Source organism: Leptonychotes weddellii, chromosome X, assembly GCF_054177405.1.
Source record: "Leptonychotes weddellii isolate Sample4059 chromosome X, ASM5417740v2, whole genome shotgun sequence".
NCBI classification, from domain to species: Eukaryota; Metazoa; Chordata; class Mammalia; order Carnivora; family Phocidae; genus Leptonychotes; species Leptonychotes weddellii.
In genome coordinates, this window is record NC_138385.1 from 38,217,486 (window position 1) to 38,230,121 (window position 12,636).

Here is a 12,636-nt window from a genome sequence, read left to right on the forward strand (position 1 = left end):
AACTTTACTGTATTCACTGTGATCTTGTTGCTGTTGTTTTTTTTTTTTTTAAATCTCATTTTATCATGGTCACAGAGTGACTTAATCTGATGTTGGTGTTCTGTGTGATGGCTGATGATCAACAGGAGAACAATATAACCCAGCTGTGAGTGTCAGGTGATTTCGTGATGGAGAATGGTTGGGTAGACAACAAGAAAAATTTGAGGGACCGTGCATATTCTCAACAAGAGTGACAGAGATTGCTGGTGTGGACAAAGCCAGGTGTAGATGGAACCACTGAGGACAAACAGACCGGTTATACAAAGGTAAAGGCTCTCTATATTTTTTTTTCATCTGAGTGCATGGTGAGCAAACTTGGGCACCACTATCCTAGAAAGTAATGGATACGGGGCTCAAATCCAGATCTGCCTCAATCCTGTTCACAGGTCTGTAACCAGTGAGGTTTGGCACTACCCTCTCTTAAAGATGAGGCCAGCACAGGGAAAAAGACTGAATTTGTCCTGGGGGCCATCTTCACGTAAGGAAGTGAGGCAACAGGCAGATCCTAGGCTGTGGCAGCCAGTTGAGGGTGAGGTCCAGGTTGAAATAAGTGAGGTGTGTGGCTGTTTATGCTCATACAATGCACTATCACATGCCCCTGGGATTTCTACAGGGGACCGCTTGTCGTGTTTGAGGTTTTCAACCATTCTATTCTCATGTTCAGTTTAGTGCTCAATATACTGTGTAATGTGTACATCGCACTTTTACCAGTAGAAAGTCAATTTCCTTTCCATTGTGGACATTCACCTCTACCCTTTAAACAAACACCCAGTGCTCATGCCTTCTGCCAAATAATTTCTTTTCCCAGCTCCTGAAAACAGATTGTCTCGATGGGAGGTCAAGGATTGCTTTGTATTGAGCCATATTTGTTTTGAGAAAGCAATGGATGGTACTTAAACTGGGTTTGGTGCACTGCCGTATTAGTCAGGTTCAAGGGTTTTGTTCAAAGTGCCCATGAATATGTATGAAGGCATCTTCATCTTAACCTCAAATTCTGTAGTTTGTGTTACCTATTAGCAAACATGTTGTAATGCAGATTTTAATTGTAATGCTTAAAAATGAAACTCTTTAATTTTGAGAAAACAATTCCTTTTTGAGAAACACATATTCCTCCAGGGCTTGCCAGTGACATTCTTACAATTGTTAATTCATTTTCACTGAGAAAGGATATATAACTTTCCTTCTCTGTTAAAAGCAGTATCTGGGTAACAGATGTCTGGGGGATAAACAGTAGAAATAGAAACAAAGAATTGTCTCAAATAGTCACAGTAAATTGAAGCTAGAATTTTAAATAGTTTTCGGGTGTCAAGAATGGAACCCCAAAAGTTTACTATGTTTGTGAGTGTTTTGTGGCATTGCTAGTTATTTCTACTTTCCCCTCCATCCTTGGGTGTATTTTCCACACTGTCTAAACTGAGTGGGAATTCCCATTATGTTCATAAACAAAATCTATAAAAGTATATCCAATAATTAATGCAAGACCAGGTGAAGCAGTAGGAAGAGTAAAAGCTTTGGCTTCAGAAGGTGTGGGTTCCATTTTGGGCTCAGCCAATGAATAGGAGCATGACATGTGACAGTGTGGGACATTAAGTCCCCAAGCACCAGCTTCCCTGTTCAGAGAGCAAGGATTCTCTTCTTCATAGGGTCTTTGCCAGAATTTATTGAAATCACAAGGCAGTGAAGGTCACACAGGTGCTTTAGCCTCAGCCATGCCTGGAATCTGAGGCTCAGTTTCCTCATCTGTAAAGAAGGAATCACCATGTGGACTTCGTGGTTACGTCAAAGGGACTAAATGTTATTATGTAGATTAAAATATAAGTCAGTGTCATATTACATAACATAATTAGTGACAATATAAAGAAAGATGAGATCTCCTCAGGGGTTAATGGAAATGTTTGTTTCCTTCTTTAGTGCTTTTTTAAAATGATTTTTGAAATTCATTTAAATATTCTGAAATATATTTAAGAGCATTCCACGAAGCAAATTATTTAAAAACTTCCAAACTTGTTGGCGAGGATGTGGAGAAAAAGGTGCACTGTTGGTGGGAATGCAAATTGGTGCAGCCACTGTGGAAAACAGTATGGAGCTTCCTCAGAAAATTAAAAATAGAATTACCATGTGATCCAGTAATTCCACTACTGAGTATATAGCCAAAGAAAATGAAAGCACTAATTTGAAAAGATATAGGCACCCCTATGTTTATTGCATCATTATTTAAAATAACCAAGATACAGAAGCAACCCAAATGTCCATCCATAGGTGAATGGATAAAGGAGACGTGGTATATATATTATATATAAACACACACACACACACACACACACACATATATTATATATAAACACACACGTATATATGGTGTGTGTATAAAATATATGGTGTATATATGGTATATATACCATGGTGTGTGGGTGTGTTTGTGTAATGGAATATCACTCAGCCATAGAAGAGAATGAGATCTTGCCATTTGCAACAAAATGGACGGACCTAGAGGTTATAATGCAAAGTGAAATAGTCAGAAAAAGACAAATATCATATTATTTCACTCATAGGTGGAATTTAAGAAACAAAACAAATGACTAGAGGAAAAAAAGAGACAGACAAAGAAAAAGAAAGAAAGAAATGAAAAGAAAGAAAGAAAGGGAAAGAAAGAAAGAAAGAAAACAGACTCTTAAATAAAGAGGACAAATTGGTGGTTACCAGAGAGGAGATGGGTGGAGGGATAGGTGAAATGGATCAAGGGCATTAAGAGTTCACTTATCGTGATGAGAACTGAGTAATGTACAGCATGGTTGGATCATTATATTGTACACATGAATCTAATATAATGCTGTATTTTAATTATGCTTCAATTTGAAGCACCACCACCACGAACAATTTTCTAACTTACAATTCTTTTTTTTTTTTTTTAAAGATTTTATTTATTTATTTGACAGAGAGAGACACAGCGAGAGAGGGAACACAAGCAGGGGGAGTGGGAGAGCGAAAAGCAGGCTTCCTGTGGAGCAAGGAGCCCGATGCGGGGCTCGATCCCAGGACGCTGGGATCATGACCTGAGCTGAAGGCAGACGCTTAACTGACTGAGCCACCCAGGCGCCCCTCTAACTTACAATTCTACCTCTGGAAGGTTCATTTGTTCTCTGTCATGAAAAACCACATCTCCTAAAAATCACAGACTGTCATTACAGTACTTTCATCGGATCTTTTAGAGAAGGAAGCATCAATCTGCAGCCTCAACAGCTTCTCTGAAGTACACGCCCTCATTGCTGTCTGTGGAACCACTCTACAGTTCAATTTCTGAACTGACCTGTGTCCTGGACATCCCCCTCAAAAGTAGAAGAGGCAAATCTGTGGCAAATCTTCAGGTAAAATATTTGAAAAACTTCAGAATCGTTAGTCCACCCTGTGGAGCCACAGCCCATGAGAACGTTTGAGCTCACAGTCTTTCGTCCCCTTTCACATGAACAGTGTATCTGGAGATGGGAAAGGTGATGGAGTGACTAGATGCCTAAAGGTAATCAGACCGGTAGGGTGTGTCTGAGACTTCTCACAGGAAGTGAATGCTTAAACTGAGATTGGAGGCTAAGGAGGCAAAGGAGGCATTAGCCTGCTGAATAGGAGAGGGTGGAGACTAACCAGACATAGCAGGAAGGAAATACCTTATAACCTGGCCCATCCCTTGGGAAACCCAGTGTGGAAATCCCTTACACAGCAGTTTGGCATGCTGAGAAAAACTTTGTAATACTTAACAAGACAACTGTAGAAAGTTCCTGAACCCTTTCTGCCCTCTCTGCTCCCACCTCAGGCCTATAATCTCCACCAGCCCTCTAAGAGGTGTGTGATGTTATTACTATGATTTCTCTCTGTGAAACCACAAAGAAGAAGAAACTCGTTAGGTAAAGCAGTTTGAGCATGATCTTAATTTACGTGCCGTTTCACCACTCGCAGTGCAAAATTTAACTTGCAATCGATTCTTCTCTCCTTTTCCCAGGTAATATTTTTCACTGGAGAAAATTCAGGAATTGGGGGTCCGTGCCATCTGATGAACATATCTAGAATGGCAGCTTAGACATCACTTAGCAGGGAACCCTGGAAGGAGGAAGGGAGTAAGGTCCCAATCAGAGGGAAACTTCTGGAAGATTTTGTGGAAAATGAAGCATTAAGGGTGAGTCAGAGCCCATGTACATGAAATCCAGTAGCAAGAACTTTTCTTCAGCCCCTCCCTCCCAACTATAACAGGAAACCGATAGGTGTGTGATTGAGAGACAAAAATAATGTGGAAAGAATATATAGATTTAGATATATACAGTTAAGCTACACACAAACATATGATTTTTGTAATGAAATTTCCAACCAGGTATATACTACAATGCTATAAAATCTTATATCCGTTATTTTTTTGGATTTCAAGTTAATGTATTTATTTCAAAATCAAATGCAGTGTAGGAATGTGTATTTATTAGAAAAAATATTTTTGTATGTATTTTTTATCTTGTTACACAGCAAGATGTATTTCCTTGGGAATTTTGTTTATATTCCCCAGATATACTTCCCTGTGCACAGTAATATATAAGTACATTTACACGAACACATATATTCTTCCAAATTTTGTTCACAATATGTATATACTATTCTCCATATGTTTTATATATACATATATGTTTATGTATATACATATATGGAAATATATGCGCACACAAACATACATACATGTGTAATTGTTTTGTACATGTTTAATCTTATAAGTTTGTAATGTATAGTTCTTTTTTTTTTAATTTTTTTTTAAAAGATTTTATTTATTTATTTGAGAGAGAGAGAATGAGAGAGAGCACAGGAGAGAGGGGAGGGTCAGAGGGAGAAGCAGACTCCCTGCCGAGCAGGAAGCCCGATGCGGGACTCGATCCAGGACTCGATCCAGGGACTCCAGGATCATGACCTGAGCCGAAGGCAGTTGCTTAACCCACTGAGCCACCCAGGCGCCCTGTAATGTATAGTTCTTATTTGAATTATTTCAACGGACTTCAAATGACAATCTTTTATTAATCAGATTTATTTATCTAATAGAATATTAAACATTTGCCTTTAAAACACATTCCATGCATTTTCCCAATAATTTGCATTTCCTTATATGTAACATTTCTGTTTGGGATAGTGAAGGTTTTTGTTTTTTTTCCTTTAACTTCCCTTTAATTTGTCCAATCAAATTTGTAAGAGAGTTAAAAGTTTTTCTTGGTTTTGATTGCCCCAGGTGTTCATGTCATGTTGACAGGCAGGGTACTCAAACAAACTTTTACCCAGTGTCTTTGTCTTGAAGATGATGGTGGAGATGAAATCCCATTCCTCAGGCCTGGAGGCCTAGATAGGGGGCCAATGGATAACCCTGTCCTGGGGATGGTGTGTGGGGCCCAACCAGAAGCAGAGGAAAAGTAATCTCCATGGAGGGAAGAAAATGTTCATTTGCAGAATTATTTTAAGCCAGAGACACTTTACATGGTATCTTCAATAACCTTACAAGTATTCGGTTATTTTCCCCACTTATTTACACATGTAGAATTAGGTGTGAAGTTTTTTTCCATTGTGCCAGGAAGCCTTCAGTGCTTTGAATTCTCACTGGGCTAGTATTTGATGCAACCCTAAGTATTTCTTGTTTTGTTTTCTGTTGTAGCTGTATTGTTTTTAAATGAAGACAACCCATGAAAATTAAAGCAATTTCTGTACTATCAAAAGAAAAAAAAATAAAAGTTTGAAAAGATGGGAGTAACTATTTGCAAACAATATTACAGAATTTGTGCTACTGGGCTAGAAAATGAAGGACTTTTGTTTATCAGTGGAGAAAGGGACAAATGATAACAAATAATTTTATGTATGCTTTTTATGTAAAAGCAAAATGCTTCTCCAGTACACATCTGGAGAGATGCCACACCGCATTAACTGAAGAAATGGCAATCTGGAGATGTTGTAATAAGTAAGTGAAAGAATCAATTTGCAGAAAATTATTTATGTGATTGCAAATTTTTAAAAGTGTGTATCTATAACCACATAACTACACAAATATTTTCAGATAGGTGTACATGTTACCTAAAGAGAAACACCTCTGGAAAATGTGCACCAATCTATTTACATTGGATATCTTGGATATCTGTGAGTTGGGGTGAGGGGATCATACAGACGGAAGGTGCAGAATGATTTCATTTTCTAAGTATACATTTTTAATGTTTAGCATTTTGCGATTAGGCAAATTTGTTGAGAGAAACACTTGAAAACATCTAATAGCCAATTCACAAGAAAAGTTCACCTATACTTACCATGTTATGAAAATGTTCACACGATACTGTTTAATTAGCAAATATAAACTTCAGCTTTCGACTTGACAGTTTATCTGTGTGTGTGTGTGTGTGTGTGTGTGTGTGTTTCTGTCTTACACTTCCCTTACCCCCAAATGTTCACACTCTCATGTGCAGAGTTTTCTTCACCTCTCTCAGGGACTGAATTTTCTCTCTCGGGGCATGGAGATCCAGGAAGGGATTGTGGCCAAAGAGTAGAAAATTCCAGAAAGTAGTGGAAAATTCCAGAAAGTTCTGGCTAATGCACTGGAGCCCAGGCGCCTCCCTCCTTCTTTCTGCCTTGCAAAGCCCTCTGGTCTGAAACTTTCAGAGCTACAGTTCTGTCTCTGACCACTAAGGGGCATCTACCTATACTGACTATGTTTTTTGGTAAAGGAAAAGGCATGATGTGTTTCATTCTACTCTCATTACAGTGACCCACCAAACTCTGTTTGCTATTTCCTTTTTAGTTTCCAGGTCTGCTGTGTGTGTGTGTGTGTGTGTGTGTGTGTGTGTGTGTGTTGTTTATGTTTTATTTTTGTTTTTGTTTTTTTGGTGGGGGAGGGTTTGTTTGTTTGGTATTATCTCTCTGGAATGAGTTGGAGATAATGCCAGCCATGTGATTATTTTCAGAACATTCTTTTATTTTGCTCTAACTTAAGAAAAAAAAAATCCGACATATTGCAGCAAGAATTTAGTTAGGCTACATATGCATGGACATGTCACCGCCATTCCATGGAACTCAGTTGCAGTCTCTGTTTCTCCAGGTAGCATCTGAATGACTCCAAACAAGCTCCAGCACCTCATTAAGCTGCAGCAAACTTGCAAAGCTGGTGACTGTGATATCAGAGCCCCCTTGTGAGGAATCCAGGACAGAGCAGATGCAATGTAGCAAATCCAAAGCCTGGCCTGTAGCTGGCACTCAGAGTTCTCTGGGTTTGCAGAATGAGGGAACAAGATGTATTGCAGTGGATACAGAGCCTGGCATACAAAGTTCCTTGTGTTTGTGGCTGCAAGTACCTGGGTCCCACCCCTCGTGATTCTAATTGGCCTTGTCTGCAGGGCTGATTCAGTTGGAAACAATTCCCTGGTAGGCTGGTAACAAATTCAGGGGACAGGAATTATATGAAGTAAAGCCTCCTCTGGTGGCAGCCAAGGCTCTCTTCTCCATGCCTTTGAGGAAGGGATTTCCTGTAAGGATTCCGTCTTGTTTGTGCGACGCTGACAAAGTGGTTTGTGGCCTGCTCTCACCTTCCTCAGCAGCTGTCCCTGATCATCTCCAAACCTCCAGCTCCAGACCTCACGGATTCTCTTCACAAGTAACCTGCGAGGACCCTGGTGACGGGCCACTGCCTTCAGTCCACACCATGCGTGAGTTGGTCAGCATGAGGCCTTGGTCTCAGATCCCCAGAGGGTATGAGGGGTTCTGGGTCCCTTCCCCCACCCCACCCCACCGGACACCGAGCCGACCCCCATTTAGAGGAGGGGTGGAGAGGGCCCAGGCTGACTATTCTCCACTCTCTTGAGGAAATGGGCCAAGTGAGCCCTGACATTCCCATCCTGGTTCCACATGGAAAACCTCCTCTCCTGGAAGTGGTCATGGCTGAGGTGAATTTCTTTTCACTGGTTGAGGGGATAGACCTGACTTATGTGGTCCTCACAGGTCCAGCCTTTGGAGAGTGGGGAGGGTCTCCTAGGTTGACGGGGGTGTGAGGCAAAGGGGAGGAGGGTTGGTTTAGATTAATATTCTCTGGATGCCTACTAGAGGTGGGGGAGGGGCAGAGAACCCACCATTACCCTTGACTCTGACATCAACTATTTAGGGTAGATTGTATTACCCCCAGGGACGATTCTTGAGGTTTGCCTTATAGCCCAGCATATGACCGATTCTGGCATGTTCCACGTGTAGTGTTTACGTGCACTGTTCCATGCCAATTAAGTAAATTTGTTAATTTACTTAATTCTCATTTTAAAATCTCCACCTAGTGGAATTTATGTCTGCCATTTTATGTGTCACTCAAGGAGGTGTGTTGCCACATTGTAATCGTGAATTTATCCATTTCTCCTTTTACTGTCATTGTTCGCTTTGCACATTTTGGCTCTGTGTTAAGACATGCACACCAATTTAGAATTTTGTATTAATGGCTTCTTTTTGCATTGAACCTTTTATCATAACGAAATCTCCTTTTCTCTAGTAATGTTATTTTTTTCTTGAAAGAATACCTTTCCCTTTAGTAATATGGGTATACCAGCTTTCAGTCGGTTAGTGTGTAAACGGTACACATTTTGCCAAGTTTTAATTTATTTTCAAATTTTCTAAATCATTAAATTTTGCATGTTTCTCCTTTAAGCAGCATTTGATGGAATGTTTTCTTTCCAGTCTCATAATATCTGTCTTTCTATTTGGAATATCCAGTCTGAAACTTTTAATGTAAATATAGATATAACTTGGTTTCTGTATACCATATTAACTGCACATTTATTTCTGCCTGTTGTAAGGCCCTTTTCCTCTCCTTTCCTTGAAATGATTTAATATTTTCTTTTAGAGGGAGAGAGGGGTGGGGAGGGGTGGGAAGGGGCAGGGGGAGAGGGAGTGGGAGAGAGAGAGAGAGAATGGCTTGATCTCACACACCTGAGAACATGACCTGAGACGAAAACAAGAGTCAGATCCTTGGGGTGCCTGGGTGGCTCAGTCAGTTAAGTGGCAACTCTTGATTTCGGCTCAGGTCGTGATCTCGGGGTCATGACTTCGGGATTGTGAGATAGAGCCCCGAGTTGGGCTCTGCTCAGCGTGGAGTCTGCTTGAGATTATCTCCCTCTCCCTCTGTCTCCCATTCTGCCCCTCCCTTCCCCCCTCCTCCGTGTCTCTCTCTCTCAAATAAATAGATAAATAAAATCTTAAAAAAAAGTTTGGACACTTAACTGACTAAGTCACCCAGGCGCCCCTAATATATATATATTTTTAGTATTAGATTGTTACCTCATTTGGCTGGAAAGTTAAACATTCTTTAGCCATTCTTGTAGCGTTTACCCTTAAGACTATAATGTACTTTTTTTTGCCTTTTCATGGTCTTTTGTAAATTACTTCTTTAAAGCTCTTCAGACAGAGAAGGAACTTTGGAACACTTTGATTCCACTCACACCCTCCCAATGTATTGCCATGAATTTTAATTCTATGTATATTTAAACCCCTAGAAGACATTAGCGTCCTGGTGCTATATAGTCAATACTCATTTAGACTGGCCTACATATTCACAAATGCCGTTAGTCTTTCTTTCCTGCATCTTTGTGCCCCCATCTGGGATCGTGTTTCTTCTGCCTGAAGAAGAACCTTTAATATTTCTTTTAGTTTGAGTCTTCTGGTCACAAATTTCCCCAGTTTTGCTACATTAACATCACTGTGAAATGTACATCTTTTCTTTAGGAATGTTTTTCCTTAAAGCATACTTTGTCTCCTATTAGTATTGTTATACTGACTTGATTATCCTGTTACTTTGGGAAAGTTCTCAAGCAAGATCGCTTCAAATGCCACTTCTCCACGTTTCCCTCTCCTTCATTCCGGGACTCAAATGAAGCATGTGTTAGATATGCTCACTACATCTCCCTTAATTCTCTCCCTCTCTCTTTTGGTATTCTCCATATTATGTCTCTCCAGGCTTTTCTGGATATTGTCATCAGACCTAACTTTCGCTTCTCTAATTCTTTCTTCAGGCGGGAACTCACCTTTGACCCTTGAACCATAACACCAAACTTTCAGGGTGGATTTTGTTATCCCCCTAGGGCAGAGGAGGGAACTGTGAGTTAGAGATGACAGGCAACTTGTCCCAGGTCACCCAGCCTGAAAAGGGCAGAGCAAGGGCTAACATCACAGATTAAACCCTAGGCCCAAACCCTTTCCTCTGTGCTCGTTTTCTTCTTGGCTGCACGTGCTCCCCACCTCTCATCTCCCAGGAAATGCAACCACAGTGAAGTTTTTCAACCTTTTTGGCACTGTGCTCTATTTCATGTTAGATGATAAAGTCAGTGATATTTCTTCATTAGCCATGATATTTCCCCAGAACCGTTTGTGGTGTTGGGACCACTGATGCATTGTTCTCAATTTCAGGGCATAATGATGTAGGTAACCTCTTACAAAGAAGAACAAGATGCTGGGGTATTTACCGAAGGAGATATAGCAACTGGTCTGAACAAGTCAGTTCTGGCACTCAACCTTCATCCCACCAGCAACAAGATGGAGATCCGGCAACAAATGGCGCTCACATGAGTACCCGAGTGAGATAGTAAGTGACCAGTCAGCATAGCTGAAATGTACCAGCCAGTGGAATACATAGCCCTGTAGCTGAATATGTCATTCTCTTCTCCAACCTGGAAGAGTGAAGAATGATAGAAGCAGGTTAATGGTTGAGCAAACTTTATTGTACCCTGGTATCAGTGGGCAAACGTGTAATGGAAGACTTTCTGAGCACGTGTGGACTACTTCCTTCTCTCCACTTCCCCACAGTGCTCCCTATGCCGTTTCACTGTGTCATCGGAGAGGCAATTTTCAGAAACAAGACCAAACCCAAGCTAACATGGAGGGAGAGCAAAAGCTTCCAGAGAGAAGAATGCAGCAGGAGAGGCAGGATGAGACCGTGGGGAAATGGTTCAAGATCATTGTGAGTGCCCCTGCAAAATGGACCTAATAAGTAGAAGAAGGTGAACAGAGGGAATTGTGTTGGACTCGTGTAGAGACACTACGTACTTTTCTGGGGGCAGAGGCATGGGTAATCGGTCTTTTTATTACTAGCATCATTACATTTGTAGCATTACATATGTTAACATCCTAGTTAACATCCTAGATCAAGTAAGGGCAGACTCAGAGGAGCAATATAAAGGGAACAGACTGACTACAGGGAGAATCAGGTAAGTTGTCTAAGAGCAGAGGAAACTACAGCCAAGGAGATGGAGCAACTCCACACTGGAAGGCTCAGTTTAGCTCTAGCTGAGTGTGGGAGGAGGTTGTGTCTCTGGGGTCCCTGTTGGAGAAGCAGGCTAAGGCATCCTGCCCTGAGCTAGTATCACTTGGAACTTTAAAAAAGGAAGTACGTGTTAAACATCTTAAGTCGATTATTTGAAAAAAAGTGTTTGAATTGAAGGAAAAGTTATTTAGTAAATCCATGTCTGGCACAAGAGTTTGCAATAATGGATAATGTCTTATCATAAGAAATTATTTTAAAGCCCCCCCCCCCCCAAAAAAAAAGTATGAAAGGAAGATATGGTTGGGTCTTATCTTAACCTTGGAATCCATTGTGTCAATCTCTTCTCCCATCTCTGGCTCCTAGATTCCATTCGGCATCAAATATGATGAGAAGTGGCTGCTGGATCTGATTCAGGGACAATGCCGTGTCCCCTTCACCCCAGTCGAGGTAAGAGAAAACAGCAAAGCAGATGAGAAGAAACAGGGCAGATGAGCAGTGGCTCGGGTCTCATATTCTCTTTCTCTTGCCATTCTCCCTATAGTTTCACTATGAGAGAATGCAGGCCCAGTTCTTTGTTGAGAATGCCAGCGTTGCCTTTGCATTGAAGAGTGTCAACGGCAAGATCTGGGATGAGGCTAATGAAAGGGTGCGTGTCAAGGGCGTGACTGGGGCCAGTTAGGGGCAAGAGGGCAGGACAGGGGCAAGGTCTTGTGTCAGATTTCCTGGTACTTAACCCAGCCCTTCTTGTGTTCCCTACAGATCTCTATCTTTATCTACCCCTCTGATGCACCCCACTCTGTGCACAAAGAGCTGAAGTCAGAAAAGGTGGAGCAGACAAAGGTAATGCAGACTCAAGAGTAGCTGTGCATCCGCATCCAGGCCCACATCTCCTTCCCACACCTATTGCCCCCCCCCATCTCCACCTCAAACTCACAGCCACTGACCCCATCTCTAACTCTGCTGCTGACCATGAACAAATGATATGTAGTCTCCCAGCAATCTCTTAACATCCAGAGGGTCCTCTTTGCCCCTGGTATGCCTACAGCAGTAATTCTGGGGCAGCTGAGGGCAGAGGGGCCTGTCTGGGAAGGAGACTCAGGGACGGTAACGTGGGGAGGGGTTGGTGCTGGGGCTCTGCCAGCCGGGCCTCTCGCAGCCTTCTGATTCCCTCCTCTCGGCTTCTCGGAGACTTGATCACCCATGATATTGAAATGGTACCAAATCCTAGAAACAGCATGGCTGCCTCCCTGCAGACCCATGAAAAGAACATGCCCGAGGTGAGGACTCAGTCCCAGTGCTGAGACTGATGCTGAAGG

At 41.6% G+C, this 12,636-nt stretch overlaps 1 protein-coding gene across 1 annotated transcript in view; it reads left to right on the forward strand.

Moving 5' to 3' along the window:
• The first annotated feature begins 6,943 nt into the window (after positions 1-6,943).
• Positions 6,944-12,636, forward strand: part of NXF3 (nuclear RNA export factor 3) — a 9,202-nt gene continuing 3,509 nt past the window's right edge. The window contains 6 exon segments of the mRNA XM_081809317.1: positions 6,944-7,733; positions 10,468-10,642; positions 10,864-11,017; positions 11,684-11,767; positions 11,862-11,966; positions 12,080-12,177. Of these exon segments, the coding sequence (XP_081665443.1) occupies positions 7,532-7,733; positions 10,468-10,642; positions 10,864-11,017; positions 11,684-11,767; positions 11,862-11,966; positions 12,080-12,177 (818 nt within the window). The 5' untranslated portion in view covers positions 6,944-7,531.